This window comes from Nicotiana sylvestris, chromosome 9, assembly GCF_000393655.2.
Source record: "Nicotiana sylvestris chromosome 9, ASM39365v2, whole genome shotgun sequence".
In the NCBI taxonomy this organism is placed as follows: Eukaryota; Viridiplantae; Streptophyta; class Magnoliopsida; order Solanales; family Solanaceae; genus Nicotiana; species Nicotiana sylvestris.
The window spans coordinates 4,598,200-4,623,747 of record NC_091065.1 but is presented as its reverse complement, the minus strand read 5'-3'; the positions used below and the strand labels follow the sequence as shown (position 1 = coordinate 4,623,747).

Here is a 25,548-nt window from a genome sequence, read left to right as displayed (position 1 = left end):
TGGTTGGCATCAAATTGTATTATTGAGGGATGTGTTGATTCGATTGTTATTGAGCTTATCAGTAATCTAGGAAGGTCTATGAGTTACCTTTCTGTGTTGCGAGGTGTATGATTTGTTGGTTATAGGCACATATGGTGCGGTTCTATTGGGGCTTTATAGTGGAAGTTGAGTGGGAAGAGAAATTGGGTGTTGCTCGGTGAATGGTATATCGGTTATGTCCTTTCGCGTTTGTGTGGTGTAGGTTATTTGCTATTCCATAGGTATAATGATTTGCTTTAGTTCCAGACATCAAATTGTGCGTGGTTGTTGATTTCGAGCAAAGTGACTTGACGTGGTTCATGTGGAGCAGTATTGGATAGGATCGCGCATTGCAGCGAAGCTATGTGGAGATATGACCCTGCGGGTTAGATTCGTATGTTATATTTCGATGATGTGAGACGGGTTCTCATCCTTGTGTTGTGATAGTGCAGGTGAGCTTGAGGTACAACTCTTTCATTTGAATCAGTTTCATGATGTGAGTATGTTCAGATCGTTGCTTATTGGTGCACGTATTATGCAAGTTGTGGCTTAGGCCTGTATTGATGTGTCATGTCACTAGAGTAGTGTGTTGGGTTAGAAGAGATCGTTGGGATCATTAATGAATACAAATAGATTTGGTTTCAGTATGTTGGAAGGATAATATCGAGCCTCGACTCAAAAATTTGCTATGGTATTCGCCAAAGGAGAAGTGGGTTCGTGAATGGTTGATCTGGGAAATGGTTATGGCTTACTGCATGTTTTAGTGATCATTGGCAGTATGTGGAAGTGTTGGGATGAGACTTTAGTTGATAAGAGTTTTCTATCGGTATTCGGGCGTTATGAGTAGCTGTGTGATTAGAAGTCATCACTACAAGTGTTTGAGTCATGTGGTATATCATGTGGTTGCACTTGAGATAGCAGATATGGCTTGTTACAGCTTGTTCAGACTTATTCACAGTATAAATGTGGGATTCTGATCGTATTGATGATTTTAGAAGTGGAAATGTGGTTCTATGCTTTATGGGCTAGATTGGGTTGTGAAATTTCAGTTGCAATGTGTTATCGGACCTATATGAGATAGGGTGACATGGGATCACCCCCGGGTATATGCTTGATAAGGTTATTCAGTGATTGGTTGACTTTTAGGACAACTTTGGGCACATTCGAGGACGAACGTATGTTTAAGTGGGGAGGATGTAACGACCCGACCAGTCGTTTTGAGCTTTTGCACTTTGATCGTCAGTTCTCGGGCATGACTTGCCCCGTGTGATGTATTATGACTTATGTTAATCGTTGGTTTTGGTTTTCAGGGTAATCAGAATGAAATTTGGAAGAACAGTTGTTGGTTTAAAGCTTAAATTTGAAAGGTTTGACCAAGATTTGACTTGTTTGTATACGATCTCGGATTGGGATTTTTATGGTTTGGTTAGCTCTGTTAGGTAATTTGGGAATTAGGAGCGTGATCGGAATACATTTTTGGAGTTCCGTGGAAGGTTTAGGCTTGAATTGACGAAATTGAGATTTCGGTGTTTTCCGGTTGATAGGTGAGATTTTCATATAGAGGTCAGAATGAAATTCTGAGAGTTGCAGTAGCTTTGTGGTGTCATTTGGGAATGTGTGTAAAATTTCAGGTCATTCATACGTGGTTTGGTTGAGTTTTTGATCAAAAGCGTAATTCGGAAGATTTTAGAAAGTTTGGCTTAAATCCGATGTATTTTGGGTGATTTGATATTTTTTGAGGTGTTTTGATGATTGGAACAAGTTTGAATAAGATTTTAGGATATGTTGGTGTCTTTGGTTGAGGTCCAGGGGGCCTCGGGTGAGTTTCGGGTGGTCAATCGGACCATTTTGTGCCTTAAAAGATTGCAGGTTTTGAGTTTCAGCTGTTGCAGAGAAATTGGCCTTCACGATCGCGTAGGGTGTATCGCAATTGCGTAGAAGGATTTAAGGAAGGCCATAATTTAAGCCTTCGCGTTCGCATGAGGGGCTTCGCGTTCGCGGAAGGCTGGGGAGCTGTGCATCGCGTTCGCGAGAGGGCACTCGCGATCGCGTAGAGGAGTTTGGGTCTGAGGGTCCAAGGTGAATTGTTCATCACGTTCGCGTAAGGGAGTCCGCGTTCGCAAAGGTGTTGGAGGAAGAAGCATCGCGTTCGCGTAGGCTATGTCGCGATCGCATAGGGTTATTTTGAGGAGTTTAAAATTTGTTTTTCGTGATCACGAGGGAATTGCCGCGATCGCGATGAAGGAAAGTCAGGCCTGGGCAGAATGTTTTTTTAAGTCGTCTTGTCCGCGATTTTTGAGTCTATTTTCACCCATAACTGCTCATTTTTGGAGATTCTTGAAGGAGAGTAAAGAGGGATTCAAGGGAAATCGACTGGAGGTAAAATTCTTGGACTAAAAACTCGATTATTATGTGAATTCCACCTAGAAAATCATGAAAACTAAGCCTAAAATTGAAGAATTAGGGCTTGAGAAATTGGACTTTTGATTTGGGATTTGAAGGACCATTTGGGGTCGGATTTGAGAACTTTGTTGTCTATGAACTCGTGGGGAGATAAGGAACCCGTTGATGTAAAAATTTCTAAGTTTCGAGAAGTGGGACCGGGGCTCGGGTTTTGCCAATTTCGAGATTTTTGGGTATTTTTCGATTGTTTTCGCTTGGGCTTTGTTCCCTTAGCATATTGTGACGTATTCGTTCTATTTTTGGATAGATTCGACGCGCGTGGAGGCCGATTCGAGGGGCAAAGGTGTCACGAGCTAGAGATTTAGCCGGTTCAAGGTGAGTAATGATTGTAAATGATGCTCTGAGGGTTTGAAACCCCGGATTTGCATATCGTTGTGCTATATTGAGGTGATACACATGCTTGATGACAAGCGTGGGGTCGTGTACTATTGGGGATTGTGACTTGGTCCGTCCCGACTGATGATTTTACCGCGTATTTGACTGAAACTTATTTGCTATCATCATGTTTTGGGCTGATTACCATATTTGGGCTTCGTGCCAACTATTTGAACCTTTCATGGATTCTTTTATCAGTATTTCCTCACTGTTTTAACTTATTACTTGAACTCAGTCATGCTGTTTTCCACTGTTTTAATACTCAGTCATTTTTACTCAGTTTTGAAACTTAAATGATATTTTAAATGATGTTATGGGCTGAGAACTACTGTTTTACTAATGCCCGAGGGGCTTGTGATGATTTTCGGACTCAGTACGGCCGAGGGCCAAATGTGAGGATACACTTATACTGATATGGGACTGAGGGCCTGAGATACATTTATTCGCCACGGGGTGGCTTGATTGATATGAGGCCGAGGGCCTGAGATAGGGGTGTCAATGGTTCGGTTCGGCCGGTTATTTTATAAAATTTGTACCATACCAATTTTTTGGTTATTCTATTATCTATAACCAAAATTAGACTTTTCTAAACCGTCCCAATCATGTCGGTTTCTCTTCGGTATCGGTACGGTTCAGTTAATTTTCGGTATTTTTTTTATATCATGTAAAATTCACCAGTAGAAGTAGAATGCAATAACATACATTATTTTATTAGACTTAGCAAAACTATCTAGACATTTTTATTGTTTAAAGGGTGATGAATTAAAAAAAAAAGAAGAGATGGCTAGAGTATAGATCCATCAACTATTCTACAACAACGTAAAAGAAATCAAATAAAGGCAAAGAAAATATAAATCACACGAGTTAAAAGATATATCAAGCTGGGACTCAAGAATAAAATCTATAGAAGATTAAATATTCAAAAAGATAAATCCAAATTATATGAAAGGAAACATATTCAATACATTGTAGTTTGCTACTCATAATCGCTAGAATACTTTGTGTCTTACTAATAAAGATACTTGAAATAACTTAGTTTAAGTAGAAGTAGCATAATAGGTTTTAAAAATTAGTATTTTGAGTTTAATTACTTGTTGGCTTATAATAATTTTCATAATTCCAAGGCTCAAAGAAAATTTAATGCATTATTACTTTTAAACTTACTAAATAAATATATTTTCTATATGTAAAATTTATTCGGTACGGTTCAGTATTTTTTCGGTTTATTTTTATAAAATAAAAAACCTACCCTAATTATCGGTGCGTTTACAGATTTATATAAAAACCTACGGTTTCTTAAAAAGAAACCTAAAAATCAGTTCGGTGTGGTACAGTTCGGTCGGTATAGTCGGTTTTCGAATATCCATTGACACCCCTAGTCTGAGATACATTTATTCGCCACGAGGTGGCTTGACTGATATGAGGCTGAGGGCCTAGATTTGATGCCACGAGATGACTTGATATTGCGCTTGGGTCATAAAGGGCCCCTCCCAGAGTCTGTACACCCCCAGTGAGCGCGGGTACCCATTGTGATGTGAGATATAGCCCGAGGGGCTGATATTGTCCTATGTGATTGCCCGATGGGCTGGTATTGTTCTATGTGATTGCCCGATGGGCTGGTACCGTTCTATGTTATTGCCCGAGGGGCTGGTATTGTTCTGAGATATTGCTTGAGGGGCGAAGTTGTTGACATTTTTGCCCGAGGGGCGAACCTTTATGTTTTTATCTTTCATATTTACTTGCCATTTTACCTGTTAAACTGTGGTATTTGTGCCCGAGGGGTGGATTTCTGTGCTTATCTGCACTAACTGTTTTGCAATCATTTGCGTAACTGTTGATAAAGCTATTTTCAAATAACTTTAAACTGAGCTAAGATGTTTTAAGGGATTTTATAGCTTCATTGTTTTCTTATTGGTTTTGAACTGCTTCTATACATCATCTTGATATGTTTTACGTGATTTCTTGCCTTCAGTCTTTATTTACATTTGTTACTCACTAAGTTGGAGTACTCACTTTACTCCGTGTACCTTATGTGCAGATTCAGGTATTTATGCACCCGGTAGCGGATTTTGGCTGATCGAAGGTAGAGTCATCGGAGTTTAGCAAGGTAGCTGCCGGCGTTCGCAGCACCGCTTCTCTCCCTTTCATTCATTAGTCTTGTTTTTTTGTATATTTCAGACCTTTAGTTGTATTTATACCCTAGTAGATGCTCATGATTTGTGACACCCCGGTTAGGGCTGTGTCGGGTTGTATTCCGCTACTTATTATTGTTAAATCATGTATAGACTGCTTTTATATTGTTTAAATGTTTTAAAAACTGAAATGGGTTTAATTGGCTGGCCTTGTCTTCACGAGAGGCGCCATCACGATCGGGTTCAGGGTTAGGGTCGTGACAAAGAGTTTATAGAAATATCAAGCCTGAGTATGATAAATAAATTAACGTGATAAAAAGTTCGGCATATCAAATGAGCCTCTTGGTTTGTGACACAAATTTCTAAGAATTAAAATGGAATTCTAATAAAAAGAGTGCCGATCGTAGGGCATAATTATTATATCGAGGAATTAATCAAGCATGCACCCTTGTAATCGGGGCTTGGGACTTTTATGTAATTACAATGCTGTTTCAATTGATCTTATTTAAATGTATGTATGAGAGCAATTAGAGTTTAGTTTTAAGTCGAGAACAAATATATGAAAAAGAACTAGTTTAATCTAAGCATGCATTAATTACCATAATGAAATAAACACGAGATAAATTTATTCATATCGATTTGATTCATATTTTCTTAAATAATGGAAGAACATTTTGTTTTAATAAAAAATAATATATTAATCGAAATCAAGTAAATCTTAGTATTATCTAAGAGAGAAAGAAAAAGATACAAAAGAAGAATAAGGACGAATAAGAGAGAATATGGGTGTTTAATAGGTGGGCCGGGCCGAGTTGGGTAGGGAATTTTAGTACCCGTACGAGTTATGGTCCGGGCCGGTTACGGGTTGGGGCTTACCGGGTTTAACAGGTTCGGGTTCATTCGGGTAAAAATTGAACCGTAAGGGTTACGGGTTGAGGGAGCCGGGCCGGGCCGGGTTTATATTTTTTTTTTATTTTTTTTTGTATTTTGTATAACTATTGTAAGTTATATTCATAAAAGTAAAAATATAAAGAATACAAGAAAGATGGGAAAAAATTGCACTTATAAATTGCAAGTGCTACATTTATTTCAAAATTACAAAATTGAAGTTTGCATTTAAAAAGTAAATTAACAAAAAAATAGTAAAACTAAATTTTCATGCATAATAAATTAATAATATTTCAAATTAATCTAACAAACTAAAACATTAAGCATAAATACGTCTAATAATTTTAAAACAACACAAATTTTCTCAAAATCTTAAATACGATTTTTCGGAGGACGCTCAAGACAATACTTTATATGCCTCCTTAAACTGCCTGTGCCAGACTTTGAACGAAGATTTAAGACTTGATCACAGTTCTTGCACTTTACTTTCTGACCTTCTTCATTTTCTTCTACCACCTCAAAGTGTTACCAAACATATGAGCGCACTCTAGAAGTACGAGGCATGATTTAACTTGAATTGAGATTTGAGAATTGAGATTGAGAAATGAGAATTGAGAGATGAGTGTGAAGAAATGAGGAAGAGGGGGAGGGGGTATTTATAGTTTTTCAAAGGGGGGTTAATTTAAAAAAAAAAAACCAAAATTGAGCTATTTGTGCAATTTAGCCGTTGGGCAACGACCATTTTATGAAATTGACAGTTGCCAACAGTCAGATCTGGGCCCAATTTTAAAAAAAAATTATTTTTTTCCGTTAAACCGGTCTGGGCCGCTCCGGGCCGATTAACCGGTTTCATAACACTGTTCATCGATCGGGTTATACTGATCCGGGTAACCGGTATATCGTAGGTGAATGGTGCAAACTGAGAATCACCCTTAACCCAACCCAACCCAGCTCCCTTCTATTGGACCGGGCCGGTTCCGGTTTTAACCGGTCTGGGCCGGTCCGGAACCGGGCTAACCCGACCCATTTAACACCCTTAGGAGAGAAACAAGTTATAATCTCTCTTTTTTTGTTTTCTGTTTTCTTATCTCTTTTTTCAGTTGGGGCTTTAGGTGTGAAATATGTACGTAGAAACTAGTAAAATAATAAAAAAAGTATTACGTAAAGGAGGAAATTCAAAATAACAAGGGTAAAATATTATGCAATATATAGGGGGAGAATGATAATTATTTAAAGTTAAGGGCGAGTTTGATTTTTAGTGCCATTGTTGAAGGGAAAAAGCATTTTGTACTTCGGACTCTCTCTACTCATAAACTGTAGTAGTTGTTACGCAAAATTAGGGCACACCGAGATAGAGCAGAGCACCATCCTCAGCCAAATTGAAGATGACGACAATTCCTCTGTTGCGTTGCTCTTGCAATGGTATTTCCTTTGCTATTTCTCGTTGCGGTTCGGCATTTACCATCAGAAATTATTCTTCATCTCATACCAATATTGAGAATGTCAAGTGTTTAGATGATGCTTTGAGTCTCTTTCGTCAAATGGTCAGAACTCAGCCTCTTCCTTCTGTTTTTAGCTTCTCCAAATTATTAAAGACTATGGTAAATATGAAGCATTACTCTTCTGTTCTTTCCCTTTTTCGACAAATGCGGAAATTAGGCATCCCAATTAATGATTTCATCTTGAATATAGTGATTAACAATTATTGCCTAATGCATCGTTCTGATTGCGGATTTTCGGTGCTAGCCATTTACTTGAAGAATGGCATTCCATTTGATGTCGTCACCTTTAGCACCATACTAAGGGGACTCTTTGCGGAAAATAAGATAAAAGATGCGGTTAACTTGTTCAAAAAGTTGGTGAGAGAGAATATTTGTGAGCCTAATGAATTCATGTATTCAATTGTCATGAATGGGCTTAGCAAAAGGGGTCATACTCAAAAAACATTGGATTTGCTTAGGGTAATGGAACAAGGAAGCACTAAGCCCGATGCATGCATCTATAGCATTGTTATAGATGCCTTATGCAAAGATAGAATGGTACATGCTGCAATTAGCCTTTTGAAAGAAATGAAACAAAAAGGCATTCCTCCAAATGTTGTCACTTATAATTCATTGATTGATGGTCTTAGTAAGTTTGGTAAGTGGGAAAAGGTTAGGACTTTGTTCTTCGAAATGGTAAATCTTAATATTTATCCAGATGTGCAAACCTTGACCATACTGACTGATGGACTATGCAAAGAAGGGAAAGTTAAAGATGCTGAGGAGGTAATGAGACTCATGAATGGAAAAGGTGTGGAGCCTAATGTGGTCACCTACAATGTGATAATCGATGGATATTGCTTGTGCGGTCAAATGGATAGAGCAAGGAGCCTTTTCGATTCCATGATTGATAAGAGCTTTAAGCCTGACATTTTTAGCTATAACATATTAATAAATGGATATTGTAAGGTAAAGAAATTGGATGAGGCCATGCATTTGTTTTATGAAATTTCTCGAAATGGATTGGAACCTGACATCGTTACCTACAGTACTATCTTGCAATGCCTATTTGAAGTTGGAAGAACTGACTTTGCACAAAAATTCTTTGTTGAGATGCTTTCTACAGGGCTCAAACCTAATTTGTGCACTAATTGCATTTTGCTCCATGGTTATTTTCAGAATGGACTTGTCGAGAAAGCTATGTTGCTATTTCATGAGTTGGAAAAAAAGAGAGGAGATATTGATATTATGTTTTACAATGTTGTCATTAATGGATTGTGCAAAAATGGTAAACTTAACAAAGCTCATGCTATTTTTGAGAAGCTTTCTTTAATTGGATTACTTCCAAATGCGACAACATACAATACAATGATAAATGGATTTTGTCATGAAGGGTTGTTAGGTGAAGCTAAAGATATACTAAGAAAAATGGAGGATAATGGTTGTTTGCCTAACAATGTCACTTACAATGTTATTATGCAAGGATTTCTCAAGCGCAGGAGAATTAGTGAAATGACAACTTTTATGAAGGAAATGGCTGGAAAGAGCTTCTCATTTGATGCAGCTACAACTGAGTTACTGATAAATGTTATAAGGGAGAATCCTCCTGTCCTTGACATGATACCAGAGCTTCACTAGAAAAATAGGAAGTGAATATTTATTTCGCTTGGTTTATTCGGCTACACTATCACTGTGATACAATTCCTTTTACCTCTCTAAGAAATCACGTTGTATGCAATTGAGTGAGCTGAAAGAGCTTTCCTGATGGGCCTATTAAGGAGGTACATCAATTTGATATTTCGATTGTTTTTCGACTTTTCTTTATCTTAGAAATCAAATGTTATTGCACTCTTGGTAAGAGAAATAATGATGAGTATGCTGATAAAAAGAAAAGAGAGAATGATGAGTTTCCTTGCGTGTAGACTTATTAAGTTTCGGAATATCAGTGCTATTAGTATCATCATCTATTATCATTTTCTATCTTTTTTAAGAATCAATAATCATTTTCTGTAACTGAGAAAATTGCTCTGGAAACAATCTTTTTAATAGTTTCTAGGTCATAGTTACATCAACCATAAAGAACACTAGAACCATATAGTATGAATAATTTTGGTTTTCCTGAAATTGAAATAAAACTTGTTCAAACCTGATGTAGGATATACTATAGATGAAGGGTCAACATTATATTTGAATTACTTAAGAATATATTTGGAAGTTTATCTATGATCCATGAGTACTGGATGCCTATTGGGAATTCAGATTTTCATAGAGCAATTTATTGTCAGAGAAAAGTTCATTGGTCCTTTGACTAATTCAAAAAGGATTGTACTATGCATCATCCTTGTCAACTAACTTAGAAGATGGAGGGAACTGATTTCTTTTGAAGACGTAGAAATTTGTTTGCGGCTGTAATTTTTTTGTTTCTTTATTTTAGACTGTGTATTTTAACTATTAAGTTTAAATTATGATAGCTTTCATCTAGTTAGATTTTTTTTTCCTGCCTGATAGTCGCTATCACAAGGATCTTTAGAGCAAGACCTTAGGCTGCTATTATAAACAAATCTGTCTAAATCCAAAAGATGGTGTTCATAGGCAAAATTCAAGGAGCTAGGAGTTCAAGCAATCATTTTTCATGGAAATGTAATCAAGAATGCTGTTCTAAGACATCTCCGCTTACTGAATCCAGCAATGCAGCCACTTATGTTTTCATGTTATGACTCGACTTCAGCTGCTTGTATGGAAGGACATGGTCTTCTAAAGCACGACAATATCTGACATTTTGAAAGATGATGCTGTGCACAACAGATGATACTATGTTATGATGCTGTGCAGCGGGTAAATTTACATTTTGTATTTATATTCACGCTTATGTAACGTTGCTTCTGTAGTGAGGATTTGAGATAACTGATTGTTTGCTTCAATGCAGAATACAAACCGTATTGTTGGAGCCTCTGGTGGTTTTGGAAACTGAGGAAAATAAACCAATTGCTGGAATTATTAGAGAAAGAGGTGATACCTCTTTGCTTTTTTGTACTAATTTTGAATTTTGAACTATGATCATGCTTCCATGTGTAGCTTCGTCATGGTTTAAGATATTTTGTTGTCTATGAAATATTGAATCCCTCACATGAACTGTGGTAATTATATGTATTAGTGAGATTATTATGGCCACAGTATTGCAAGAAGGGGATTGAAAGATTATAAGCAACTTCATATATGTGAAATTTGTTCTTTCTTTCCAGTAGTTGTCCAGTAATTTTAAGAGCTGGATAGAACGGGGAGGTGTTTTGTGTTATTGGGGAAGTTCTTCGTTTAAGGTAGTATTTTTCTTCTTTGTCCACTGGGCTTTGGTTCAGTAGTAAGAGCGCAATTCGTGATGTTAGTCGCACGTCACGTGTTCGAACCTTACTGCAACAGAACTTTGTTATTTAAGTGAAGAAAGGTAGATGGGCGGGGTCATTTTCCACTGAGTTTCAAACCATGCATTAGTTGACCATCGGGGATTTCTCGATTATTAAAAAAAGAGTAGGTTTTTCTTCTTTTACGTGTTTCTAATCATCTTTGCCATTTTTTGTGACAGATTCACACTCGCATGTGCTATTCAAACTTCAATGACATGAGCTATTCCATTAAGGACATGGATGCTAGCGTGATCACCATCGAGGAATCCAGGTCTGATGAGAAGCTTCTTTCTGTGTTCCGCGGGGGAGTGAAGTACGGTGCTGGATTATACGCATCCATTCGCCAAACATTGAATCAACAGTAGAAATTGCTGACAGAATCAGCAAAATACTTGCAGTCCTTGATGCCAACATCCTCTCAGTCAACCCCGATGGTGGCCTTAAGATGTGCATGCATACTGAAGTTAAGCCTGCACTCAGCAACATGGTAGGTGCTACTAAGCTCCCCCTTGCACAGTTGGCCAACACCAAATGAGCTTGAATTACCTTAATTGATCCAACGAGAAGTCTGTTTGAAATTGCTATAACTGTTTTACTGTTATATGCGAATACTCTTCTTCAAGAAATAGTATGTAGGTTTCTGAGTTCCGGCAAATTGTCTAAGATTGCTATACCGGCTCCTCTAATCAAAGTGTATTTTGTATGTTCTTTAAAAATTGTTTATCTACCCTCTACATGATCCTAAAACTTATAACTAATATGTATTTTGATTTTTCTCTTCAAATTAGTATGTAGATATTTATCTATCAGTTAGTCAACTACCTTTCAGTTTCAGAGTTGTTTTATTGTGGTTCATTTCATTCCAAACAAAACAGATTCCTGTTAAATACGCGTGCTAGTGTTAGTGCAAGAAGAATAACTAAACCTTTATCTCAATTAACTATATAAATTATATGGGTCCTTTACTTCTATTTGTTCTTTTCTTTCCCCTCAGTTAAGTCCATATGGATTCCGGAATATTGTAGGTCTTTTGAGACAATTTCCTTTCATATGATTTTAGGTCTATTTCTTTTGATTTTAACAACTTTAATTACCATTACATTGCGTATGCAGATTGGTGCATTTGGAAGTTATGGAACACATGACAACCATTTCAGACACATTCTCATTTGAACATACTTGATGCATGAACCATGAATTGAAACTTTTGTTTTGGTGTTTGGGGTGGGGGTGGGGGGGTATTTCTTTGCGGACATATAATAGATAATGGAACATGAAAGCAAAAAACTTTGAAGAAGAGGAATAGCAGAAGCAGAGAAAACATGTACAAGTTGAGGAAGCATGCCAAACAGCCAAAGTCTGCAGGATAATCTAAATACTTCTGAGATCAAGCAAGGTGAAAAGCGTAAGATGTTCTGTTACTTTGATTTAAAAAAAATTCAAATCTTTTTGAGATTTTGGCGTCATACCATTGTTTTTGCTGCTTATTCATCCAAGCATCCTTCATTTAGAATAAAAGAATTTCCTTCTATTGTAAAACCTTGCTTCAAACAACAAGCACTTAGATATTTGGTGGACACTATTCTGCTTTATCAATTGTGACACCTTTTTTTGTTTTATACTCTCTGTAGTGTGTTTTTTGCATCTAGAAAGCTTTTACTAATATTTTTGTGTCTTCCAGGTAAACATACATCTCCACAGTGTCCACTGGTGCTGAAAAGGTTACTGCATCTTATGAGTACTTCAGTGGAATTGTTGTGCCATTTGCCTAGAGAAACTAAACTGTCAGCTGCAACGACACAATCCCGTTCCTTCTACTGTCTCGAATGCAAATTCTAGCACGAGGAAGACCGCAGAAACCAAAAGTTACCTCCTTTGTAACAGGGTCAGAGTGTACCAATCCATTACAGATAAGGTCTTCCCCACGGGTACTATTGTGCTTCCTATTAGTTGTGAGGTGCCGATAAAGACGTTAGGTTCAAGCCCTAACGCATTTCTATGATGGCGTGGCCATATTATCCCAAGATATTTGAGTAAGACATTGATTCGAGTCTTAGTGTACCATAGAAATGCGTTATTAGACGCCGTTGTCGTCATATGCTATGGATACGAGGGTGCATTGCGTTGTTAAGACGTGGCGTTCGAGTCCCGACACAATACCTGCTAGTTGCTATGTTGACGCCAATGCATTGGCATTGGTTTGATTAGGTATTACGGTTGTACTGCATATAGGCATTATATGGGTCATGTGCATACACATGTTTTATGTAATATGATATATACATGTATTCACACTTTTCATTTGCATACACTATTTACTGCATTATGTACTGATGTTCTCTTACTATTTCCGTTGTTTGGTTTTGGATTTTTCGATTTTTTATTTTGACAAAGTGCAATCCAATCCTAACCAAAATAAGTTTGATTTGTTGATTTTCCGACTTGGTTATTTGGTTGTCATATAAGATAACTAAGATAATTGAATATTTATATTTTATAACCAAAAAAATAAATATTACAGAGAATGAAAAGTAATAATATTTAGATTTCTTGAATATAATTTTTAATATTAGTCATGGGTAAAACTTTTACATATAATATTTAAAAGTAACATGTCCAAACATAAAATTCAAAATCTGAATCATAATTCAAGTTCAATAAGCTTGCTTGCAAACATTAAAGCCTGAAGAAACAGTGAAAATTTTGACAAAGTTTCGCAATCAAAATACTACTTAGTAAAGACGAATAAGGGTTATATTTTAAAGATGAAGAATGGGGTGTTATATACCCTAGTACAAATATGCCAATAAATAAACAAGGTTGAAAGTGACAAAATACTCAGACTCTAACTCCTATAAATTGTAAATCATAACTCATATATATATATATATAGAGATTTTTTTTTTTGGTTTTTCGATTTGTATTCTCTTAAATTCGAAACCAAACCAAAAAATTAAAAATTTTAATTTCTCAATCCAAAACCAAACCAACAAACCAAAAATCAATCCAAATTGAAATTTCGATTTGATTTTTCAGTTTAATCAGAATAACGCACACCCCTAATAGTAGGGCAAAACTTGCCCCACCATGTCCACCCCTATTTACATCCCTATTGTTAAGCTTATTTTAGTGGTAAAACTTATAAATAGAATATTCACACCATCTCAATAAAAAATATGATACATGTTTTCACATATACTCCTATCATAGTTAAGTAGCACACATTTTGATCTTAATTTATAATTTAACCACGATAAATTAATATATATTTGGTGTAAATATTGGGTGCATGTAAACTTTTACCAAGTTTCGTGAGTGATTTCGCTAAAAATATTCTTCAAACTAGTTTTTCAACTTTAAATTCTCTATTTCAAGTTAAAGTTGAAATAATGTGAATTAAGATTGGTTAAGAATATAAAATATATAAACTAATTTCAAGATTGCTTATGCTAAAATTAAAAATCCAACCAAACAAATTTTCTGAAGACTAAATTAAGCTTAATATCCCTTCTTCCACTTAGAACACGTGAGGACTAAAAGTGAAAAAAGGCACTAAAATGACTAGCCAAATGTGGAAATAATAAACATGAAGAGGGTCTAACTGTCAATAAGGGTACTTAATAATTAACTCGACAGCCCATTGTCGCATTTCAGCTCCTTCTTCAATTAGGGCACAGATATCGCACACAGAATTTACCGTCGGCAATTGCAATCAGATGACGAGAATTTCTCGGCTGCGTTACTCTTCCAATGGTATCTCATCTTATGCTATTTCACGTTCTGCTTCGGCAACCAGATATTATTCTTCATCTCATAGAAATATTGTGAATGTCAAGTGTTTAGATGATGCTCTGAGTCTTTTCCGTCGAATGGTCAGAACACAGCCTCTTCCTTCTGTTTTTAGCTTCTCCAAATTATTAAAGACTATGGTAAATATGAAGCATTACTCTTCTGTTCTTTCCCTTTTTCGACAAATGCTGAAATCTAATATCCCAATTGATGGTTTCATCTTGAGTATCGCGATCAACAATTATTGCCTAATGCATCGTTCTGACTGCGGATTTTCAGTGTTAGCCATTTACTTGAAGAATGGCATTCCATTTGATGTCGTCACCTTTAGCACCATACTAAGGGGACTCTTTGCGGAAAATAAGATAAAAGATGCGGTTAACTTGTTCAAAAAGTTGGTGAGAGAGAATATTTGTGAGCCTAATGAATTCATGTATTCAATTGTCATGAATGGGCTTAGCAAAAGGGGTCATACTCAAAAAACGTTCGATTTGCTTAGGGTAATGGAGCAAGGAAGCACTAAGCCCAATGCATACATCTATAGCATTGTTATAGATGCCCTATGCAAAGATAGGATGTTAGATGCTGCTATTAGCCTTTTTGAAGAGATGAAAGAAAAAGGCATTCCTCCGGACGTTGTCACTTATAATTCATTGATTGATGGTCTTAGTAAGTTTGGTAAGTGGGAAAAGGTTAGGAATTTGTTCTTAGAAATGGTAAATCTGAATATTTATCCAGATGTCTGCACCTTCAACATAGTTATAGATGGATTATGCAAAGAAGGGAAAGTTGAATATGCTGAGGAGGTAATGAGACACATGATTGAAAAAGGCGTAGAGCCTAATGTAATCACCTACAATGTGATAATTGATGGATATTGCTTGCGCGGTCAAATGGATAGAGCAAGGAGACTTTTCGATTCCATGATTGAAAAGAGCATTAAGCCTGACATTATTAGCTATAATATATTAATAAATGGATACTGTAAGAAAAAGAAATTGGATGAGGCCATGCATTTGTTTCATGAAATTTCTCGAAACGGATTGAAATTTAGCATTATTACCTACAATACTATCTTCCGAGGTCTATTTGAAGTTGGAAGAACTGACATTGTGCAAAAATTCTTTGCTGAGATGCTATCTACGGGGCTCAAGCCTGATATATGCACTAATCGGATTTTGCTCTATGGTTATTTCCAGAATGGACTTGTTGAGAAAGCTATGTTGCTATTTCATGAGTGGGAAGCAAAGAGAGAAGATATTGATATTGAACTGTACGGTATTGTAATTGACGGATTATGTAGAAATGGTAAGATCGACGAAGCTCGTGGTATTTTTGAGAAGCTTCCTTTAATTGGATTGTCTCCCAATGTGATAACTTACAGTATGATAATAAATGGGTTTTGTCTAGAAGGGTTGTTAGATGAAGCTAAAGATATGCTTAAAAAAATGGAAGATAATGGTTGTTCTCCAGATAATGCCACGTACAATATTATTGTTCAAGGATTTCTCAAGTTTCGCAGAACTAGTGAAATGACAACTCTTTTGAAGGAAATGACTGGAAGGGGCTTCTCATTTGATGCAGGTACAACAAAGTTACTTATACACCTTATCGCCGAGGATCCTTCTTTGTTTAACATGATACCACAGTTTCACTCACTCAACAACAACAAACCCAGTGAATTTTCACAATTGGGGATGATACCATAGTTTCACTCGGGAAGTAATAAGTGAATATTTATTTCACTTGGTTTATTCAGCTATATTTACCATTATGATGTAATTTCCTTTTACCTCTGCAAAGGAAATCACATCTAATGGAAATGTAGAAGGTGAAAGAATGGCAGTTAGAACATCCAAGTAAGCTTATTGAGGAGGTACATCGGTTCTAATGTTTGATTGTTATGCCACTCTACTTTATCTTGGATATCATATTTTATTTCACTCTTAATATGAGAAATGATGTGAGTTTTCTTTTCTATACACATCAAAAGTCTAAGAATAGTTTTTTCAGTGGTGTTTAGTAGTCGTCAGGTGTTATCATTTTCTATCATTTTGAGAATCAATAACAGCTTCCTGTCAGATGAGAAGCTTATTTCTCCATGACGGAGTGAAGCATGGCTGGTATATTATTCTCCAGGAAACAATACTCTTCTCCGACTTTAGAGCTAAGAAAACTTCGACTAGAATATAATGTGGCTTTAGAGATTATAAAACTTTCGACTAGAATAAAATGCGACTTTAGAGATAAGAAAATTTCGACTAGAATACAAGTCTAACAAGTTCACTATATACTAGTGTGGTTATTCCTTTTACAGAGGAAACCAGCAAAGTAGTCAAACTCCAGGAGAAGCTTTTACAGCGGAAGAATGGGTTTAATGTTATGGATGCCGCTGTTAAGCCTCGAATTATGGATGTCAGTCACACAAAACAAATGACTGTGTTCTGGTCTTCACTGCACAAAGCATGAGAAAGCGCCCAATGAAGGGAATGCTTACAGGCCGTGTTACCATTTTAAACTGAGATGACACACCGAGGTTTGTATTCTTAAGCTTCAACGCTTTTCTTTCCCCCATTTGGCATCACACACATCTATGTTGACTGATGTTTTATTGCTTTTCAGATTTTAGACTTGTTATCAAATTGTTTTGGCTATTAACGATGAGATTGAAGATCTTGAGCAGGCTGCATTAATGTCAAGAGAGGGTTTGCTGTTTAGAAAGTCCTGGGAAGCTTTCTACTTGAACTCGGATTTACATTCATTCAGGATACATTGTAAGTCTAGGAATAGCATTTCAGTGCTCTTTACTAGTCTTCAGGTATTATGCTGCCGAGGTTGCTTATATGGCTTTAACAAAATGTTCGTATTCTCTTCCGCCTTCTTTATACAAGCCAAATCGATGTTAAGGAGACTTTGTTCAAGCTAATAAATGTTTGTCTTGAGATTAACAAACAATGACATTTTAATGCTGTTGGAAGACTTCGAAAATTTCACTTTTGTACAGTAAATTGACATCTTTTCCCTTTTCAGGCAAATCCTTCCTTACCGATGATCGTTCAACTGTTTTCCCGGAATTGGAAGGTGAACTTATCAAAATTGAACCTTGCATGGATTCACTCTGTCCATTTCTGGCTGTCAAGAACAATTCAGAGGTATGCTCGTATTTTCACCATGTACCCGTTCCAACTAATGTGATTGGCTTATTATTACCGGTTCTGATGCAACTAAGTATTCATACCTTTGAAAGATGAAGAAGAGATGGCTCACTCTAAATATACATCTCTACAGTCCAAGGTGCTGAAAAGGTTGATGCATCTTGAATGTAAATGAGAAGCCACCTTCTGCGATGGAATCATTGTGCCATTTGCCTAGAGAAACTATATCGCCAGTTGCAATGACACCATCCGATTCATCTATCACCCCGAATGCAAATTCTACCATGACGAAGACTGCAGAGGCATGTTACTTACGTTTAGTGTCCTCTTGAACACAGAGGCTGGCAAGGATGATTATAGCTACCATCTATTTAAAGTATTTGTATAATTCTAGCTTTTCCCATAACTGTTTGGCCGTCTCTTCGGTACCCGTACTCACTTCACAAAGCACGTTAGGTGCAAGGGATAGTTGGATTGCACTCAATGCATCCCCTTCAATCTTCTCCTTGTCGGGAGCTGATATATCCGTAGGATACTTTCCGTCAATAGCATGGATTGAACCTTCCCTCCGCAGTAACGCCATCATCTGGATCTTCCAGATATTGAAGTTGTTGCGTCCATTGAATCTATCAATTTCAAACTTCATGGAACTCATATTTGCTTGTTCTTCCTCCTTGGATCGTTAAAGGATCCTGTCGCTCTGATACCAATTGTTAGCGGAAACGTAAAAGAAAGAACACAAGATTTAACGTGGTTCGGATCAAAATAATCCTACGTCCACCAGAGAACAATTGTCCTTTTAATATTAACAAAGGAAGGGGAGATTTCCCAATTACACTTAAGAGAATTTCTCTCTTAACTCTCTACTCACTACAATGTATTGTATTATTTTGGGATGATTTCTACAAGTGAAGGAGTGCATCTATTTATAGAGGTAAAGACCTCCTCTTGATGTCATTGCTGACATCAAACTACCTCCTCTTGATGTCATGGGTGACATCAAAGGAGGAAGCTTCCTCCTAGCATCCACACCAACTCTTTCCACCAACTCTTCCAATTGGCATGCCATTGTTGACTAAACATAAACCAACATTTTCAATCTCCACCTTGGTTTGCGTTTCGAGCGTGTGAACAACTCTGGCCAAAACTTCTAAGCTTACTGGGCAACCCCGTTGTAAGAAACAAGAAGAATCAAACCATTGTTGAACATGCCACCTCCACCTAGCAACTGTTCTCTTCGGAGTTGCATCAGTTGATGCACACCCCCGCCAAGTCCTTGCAGTGTGCAAACTTAGCGAGCGGGACTATCTTGGTCAACATGTCTGCAGCATTATCATCTGTGATAACCTTCACGACCTTGATAGTTCCCTCATCAATAACATCTCGAATAAAATGAAATCTGACATCAATGTGTTTAGTGCGCTCATGAAATCTCTGATTTTTCATTAGATGAATAGCACTCTGACTATCACATCTAAGAGTTGATTCCAGCTGAACTAAACTCAATTCCGCTACTAAACTTTTCAACCAGATAGCTTCCTTTACCGCCTCCGCTGCTGCCATGTATTCTGCTTCTGTCGTAGACAAAGCGACAATCGACTGCAAAGTCGACTTCCAACTGACGGCACTGCCAACGAGGGTAAAGATGTATCCAGTTGTGGACCTTCTTCTGTCAAGATCTCCTGCATAGTCAGAATCCACATAACCGAGAATTGAAATACCTGTACCACTTTTTCGAAAGGTAAGACCAACACCAGAAGCTCCTTTGAAATATCTCAATATCCACTTGACAGCTTCCCAATGCCTCTTTCCTGGGTTGGACATGTATCTACTTACCACACTTACAGATTGAGCAATATCTGGACGTGTGCATACCATAGCATACATAATACTACCAACTGCACTGGCATAAGGAATCTTTGACATATGCTCCACCTCATCCTCGGACTGAGGCATTTGTGACTCTGAAAGTTTAAAATGAGGAGCTAATGGTGTACTTACAGGCTTGCACGTTTGCATATTGAATCTCTCGAGAACCCTTTCAATATACCTCTTCTGAGAAAGATGTACAACATCGTCTTCTCTTGAAATCTCCATACCAAGGATTTTCTTTGCAGCTCCTAAATCCTTCATGTCAAATTCCTTACTCAATAGTTTCTTCAAAGCATTTATCTCTGTAATGTTGTTAGCAGCAATAAGCATATCATCAACATACAACAGTAAATAAATCATTGAGTTACCAGACATCTTCTTGTGATACACACAACTATCAAATGCACTCCTTGAGAATTCATGTGTAGTCATGAATGCATCAAACCTCTTGTACCACTGTCTAGGGGATTGCTTCAAACCATACAAAGACTTCTTTAGTTGGCATACGTGATCTTCTTTTCCCTCAGCTAGGAAACCTTCAGGTTGATCCATATAGATTGTCTCTTCTAGATCACCGTGTAAGAAAGCAGTTTTGACATCAAGCTGTTGAAGCTCCAAGTCAAATTGTGCAACCAATGCTAGTAGCACGCGAATTGAGCTATGCTTCACGACCGGAGAGAAAATCTCATTGTAGTCAATTCCCTCCTTTTGGCTGAAACCTTTTGCAACCAATCTCGCCTTGAACCTAACATCTTCCACTTCAGAAATTCCCTCTTTCTTTCGGTAGACCCACTTGCATCCAACTGTCCTCTTCCCCTTTTGTCTTTTCACTAAGACCCATGTCTGATTCTTGTGAAGAGACTCCATCTCTTCAGTCATGGCTAACCGCCATTGTGCGGCATCCTTGCAAGAAGTTGCTTCAATATACGAGGAGGGCTCCAGATCTTTAATCTCTTCTTGTGCAGCTACGAACGCATATGCAATCAAGTTTGCTTGATTTATAAGGCGTTCCGGTTCTCGTGTTTGCCTCTTCTCCCTCCCCTTCGCAATTGTGTATGGTTCATTGACAGCAAGTTCTTCAACGCCTACATCTTCTGACTCATCTTTAACCTGAGTCTCTTGATCCTTTTCCTTGGCAAGCTCCACCGGAAGCTCCACCTGCTCGTTGTTCTTGTTTCCTGAAAACTCCACGGAAACTTTACGGGAATCAAGTATAGAGGATTCATCGAAGGTGACATCTCTACTAACTATAAATTTGAGTAAAGACAAACACCAAAGTTTGTACCCTTTTACTCCATCCACATACCCTACGAATATGGCCTTCTTAGCCCTTGGTTCAAGCTTTCCTTCATTAACGTGATAATAAGCTGGACACCCAAATACTCGTAAGTATGAATAGTTAGAGGGTTCACCTGACCATACCTCATTCGGAGTCTTAAAGTCAATTGCCGATGCTGGAGATCGATTGACAATATGAGCAGCAGTGTGAACTGCTTCAGCCCAAAATACTTTGGACATTTTGGCTTGTAGGAGCATACAACGAGCCTTTTCAAGAAGAGTTCTGTTCATTCTCTCGGCAACTCCATTCTGCTGTGGGGTATGCCTGACAGTCCTATGTCTTGAGATCCCATGAACCTTGCAGAATTCATTATACTCTTCATTGCAAAACTCCAAGCCATTGTCTGTGCGAAGATACTTGATTTTCCGCTCCATTTGATTTTCAATCAAAATCTTCCACTCTTTAAATGCTTCAAAAGCATCACTTTTTGCCTTCAAAAAATACACCCAAACCTTTCGTGAGAAATCATCAATAAAAATGAGAAGATACCTCTTTCCGCCCTTCGATGGAAGTTTAGAAGGACCCCATAAATCTGAATGGATGTAGTCTAGCACTCCTCTTGTCTTGTGTTTGCCAGTGCTGAAGCTGACCTTCTTCTGCTTCCCTAGAACGCAGTGCTCACAGAAGTCAAGCGTGCTGATCTTCTCACCTTCCAAAAGTTTACGATTGCTCAACATCTCCAGTCCACGTGCGCTCATATGACCCAGTCTCATGTGCCATAGTCTTGCCTTGTCATCATTAGATAACTGCACTGTAGATGCATTTGCAGAGCCAACAATGGTGCTTCCGGCCAATGTGTAAAGGCCATTCTCCAGCTTGCCTTTCAGCATGACTAAAGAACCTTTAGTCACCTTCATAGTTCCTGCTTCGCTCATGTACCTGTAGCCTTGTTCATCCAGAGTACCCAAGGAGATCAAATTCTTCTTCAGATCAGGAACATGACGGACTTGTGTAATAGTCCTCACGATTCCATCATGGCAGCGAACCCGAACTGAGCCAATGCCAACTATTGCACAAGTTGCATTATTGCCCATTACTACGGTTCCTCCACTTTTCTCGTAGCTGCTAAACCAGTCTTTTCGGAACGTCATATGCAGAGTACAAGCAGAGTCTAACACCCATTTGTTTTCATAACTACTATTATTATTACACGATGTTGTTAGTACATAATCATTATCAAAATTATGTACCTGTTCAACTGTAGATGCACTCGCCTTTTCCTTGGACTTTGACATTGGGCAATCTCGTTCAAAGTGCCCCTTCTTGCCACAACCCCAACACTCTGTATTCTTCTTGTTCACACGAGACTTTGATCTGTGCTTTGATTTGGTCTTTCCCTGTTGGCTAGTCCGGCCTCTTACAAAGAGGCCACTTGCCTGGTCATCTCTATCTCCTTCAATGTGCCTCCGCACATCACTAGAGTTAAGTGCCTGCCGCACTTGCTCAAGCTTGATAGGCTCCTTGCTATACATCATTGAATTCTCAATATCACGATATCCTGAAGTCAATGAAAATAGCAAAGCACATGCAAGCGTCTCCTCCTCCCTTTTAATTCCTGCAATCTGTAAGTCCATGACAAGTTTATTAAACGCATCTAAATGATCTTGTAACGAAGTACCTGGCCCCATCTTAAATGTGTGAAGACGCCGTTGTAACAACATTCTTGTTGTCACTGATCGGTCTTGGTATAGCCCTTCTAGCTTTTCCCACAACTGTTTGGCCGTCTCTTCGGTACCCGTACTCACTTCACAAAGCACGTTAGGTGCAAGGGATAGTTGGATTGCACTCAATGCATCCCCTTCAATCTTCTCCTTGTCGGGAGCTGATATATCCGTAGGATACTTTCTGTCAATAGCATGGATTGAACCTTCCCTCCGCAGTAACGCCATCATCTGGATCTTCCAGATATTGAAGTTGTTGCGTCCATTGAATCTATCAATTTCAAACTTCATGGAACTCATATTTGCTTGTTCTTCCTCCTTGGATCGTTAAAGGATCCTGTCGCTCTGATACCAATTGTTAGCGGAAACGTAAAAGAAAGAACACAAGATTTAACGTGGTTCGGATCAAAATAATCCTACGTCCACCAGAGAACAATTGTCCTTTTAATATTAACAAAGGAAGGGGAGATTTCCCAATTACACTTAAGAGAATTTCTCTCTTAACTCTCTACTCACTACAATGTATTGTATTATTTTGGGATGATTTCTACAAGTGAAGGAGTGCATCTATTTATAGAGGTAAAGACCTCCTCTTGATGTCATTGCTGACATCAAACTACCTCCTCTTGATGTCATGGGTGACATCAAAGGAGGAAGCTTCCTCCTAGCATCCACACCAACTCTTTCCACCAACTCTTCCAATTGGCATGCCATTGTTGACTAAACATAAACCAACATTTTCAGCATGCCATTGTTAACTAAACATAAACCAACATTTTCAATCTCCACCTTGGTTTGCATAAAAACTAGATCCATTTCTTCAGCTTCGTTCGCAGACTTCATCATGTTGGCGACATAGACCCCACTACCAAGAATCAACAGAGCAACAAGAGTCATTTTCATCATTTTCCTTGGCTTCTTCGGGTTTGCAGCCAAACAGCTAGCGTTTCCGGTTGTTTCATCATCCGTCGAATCATCAGACGATTCATCACTTTCAGATTCACTGTAAGAACTACTTGAACTACTTTTATCTGCTAGTGATTTTTCTCCAATATTTCTACCCTCTGTTTGCTCACTGGTTTTAGGACTAGTGTTGTTTTGTTCTTCTTTTGCTGGCTCTTTCGCAGGGTTGTTTTGTTCTTCTTTTGCTGGCTCTTTCGCAGGGTTATTAATATCAGCATTATCCTGCTTAGTAAGTTCATCTCTTAAAGAGGTCTTCTGTCTTTTAGCAGGCGTATTCTCAGCTTCTGAGGCTGGCAATTCCTTATCCTTTTTCAGTGTTGAAGTTATCAGTTTCGGCTGTTTAACATGAAGAATGCCATTTTCAAACTTTGCACTGATTTTACTTTTGTCACAATTTTCTGCAACAGGAAAGTCCTTCTGAAACCTCTGCCGTTTGTTCTGCCTAATCGGCCTTTCTCCGCTGATCTTCAGAATTCCCGTTTTGGTCAGTTGAACCCTCACCTGTTCCTTCTTGAAACCTGATGATGTCAATCTTCATCAATGTGTTATCATATATGAAACATATGTTCCAGAGATAGAATTTCAATCTTTAAGTTTAGCTATGAAAATTATTAAGAAAATAACAGCAGTCGCGCCTGATGTGAATACATGACTTCTCAGATATCTTAGTTGACATAAGGCATGAAATAAGTTACTGTGAGATGCGACATCTTCATCCGGTTATGAACTTTTTCATTTTCTGGAGAATTGTTAACATTATTCTGACCATAGCGGAAAAAATCTCATATAGCAGTATAGCAAATTTCTCATATAACATTGTAAGGTTAATATCACCAGTGGTGAATCCAACATATACTAGTTGTGCGTGCACTAGATGGAGTCATCTGTATATATGTTCTGTAGAAATTTTAAAGAATTTTTTATTTAAAGTATCAATATATTGAGAGGTTCACCCACTGCTTTTAAATACTGGATCAGTCTATAACAGTGTATTGCATTCACCGTTTTGGCGGGAGAGCGGTGAATCCAGAGTTTAAGTTAGTTTGTTTTACTCTTTATATATGTGCCAACTTGTTTCTCACACGGGCGAGCACTTTACATATATTTAGTGCGAGTTAGATACAATACAGTCAAACCTCTCTATAACATAACAACATCGCTATATAACAACCATTCACTATAAAAGCCAAGTTTCTTTGGAACCAATTTTCATGCTATGTTATAATATATGTTCTGTATAACAACACTTCGCTATAACAATCCAAAAAATTCTGGAATAGATGAGGCTGTTATAGAGAGGTTTGACTGTATAATCTACTGGACCCACAACAATATATCCGGTGTGTTCCCACGTGTGGATTCCGGGAGGTGGAGTGTACGCAGACCTCACCCCTACCTTATGTGAGGTAGAGAGGCTATTCCCGATAACCCAATAAATCTACTGAATCCACATCTAGTATAAATCCGTCAGTGGTGGGAGGAATGAGTAAAGAATAGCACCTGGAATATTAAGGTGAAGAGTGTCAGAGAGTTCTTCTTGAACCAGTTTTGATGTTGGCACAAAATCTTCATATATTTGAGTTGGTGTAGCAGCTGAAGCTCCCTTTGAATTCATTTCCTGTATTTCTTTCCTTTCCTTTCTGCTAATATGTAATATTTCCTTTTACCCTTTTTTCTTCTTGTTGATGGATAGGATGAAGTTTGTAGTGTATATATACACATAGAAAATTCCTCAACGAGAACTTTCTTGAATTGCTTTCTTTGTTTTCTTTCAGATTACATATTCCTTAACTAATTTCCATTCCTGTTTTTGTAAACCTTTTCTTTACGCTACATAGTTTTTTGGATCAGAGTAAACAAGAATGTCGAATCAGGCCGCCCTTTGCCTTGAAAGAATTCACACGCGGCCACCAGCTTTCCCAAAATAAGGGGAGATCTGCTGCTTACTGCTCACGGAAACATCCGACCTATACTATAGTCAAGTCGTTCGCCTATCTTTCTGATCTCCTTT

The 25,548-nt window shown here is 37.8% G+C and overlaps 1 protein-coding gene and 1 pseudogene across 1 annotated transcript; one reads left to right on the top strand and one right to left on the bottom strand.

The window, feature by feature from the left end:
• Nucleotides 1–7,153: 7,153 nt before the first annotated feature.
• LOC104216519 (protein Rf1, mitochondrial-like) lies at nt 7,154–18,086 on the top strand (annotated as a pseudogene).
• Nucleotides 18,087–22,476: 4,390 nt separating this feature from the next.
• LOC138877136 (inactive protein RESTRICTED TEV MOVEMENT 2-like) lies at nt 22,477–25,300 on the bottom strand. The gene is made up of 2 exons (XM_070156698.1): nt 25,038–25,300; nt 22,477–24,055 (listed from the first exon to the last, which is right to left on the bottom strand). Exons 1-2 carry the CDS (start codon nt 25,150–25,152, stop codon nt 23,295–23,297), a joined length of 876 nt encoding a protein of 291 aa, XP_070012799.1. The 5' UTR covers nt 25,153–25,300; the 3' UTR covers nt 22,477–23,294.
• Between the last annotated feature and the right edge of the window lie 248 nt (nt 25,301–25,548).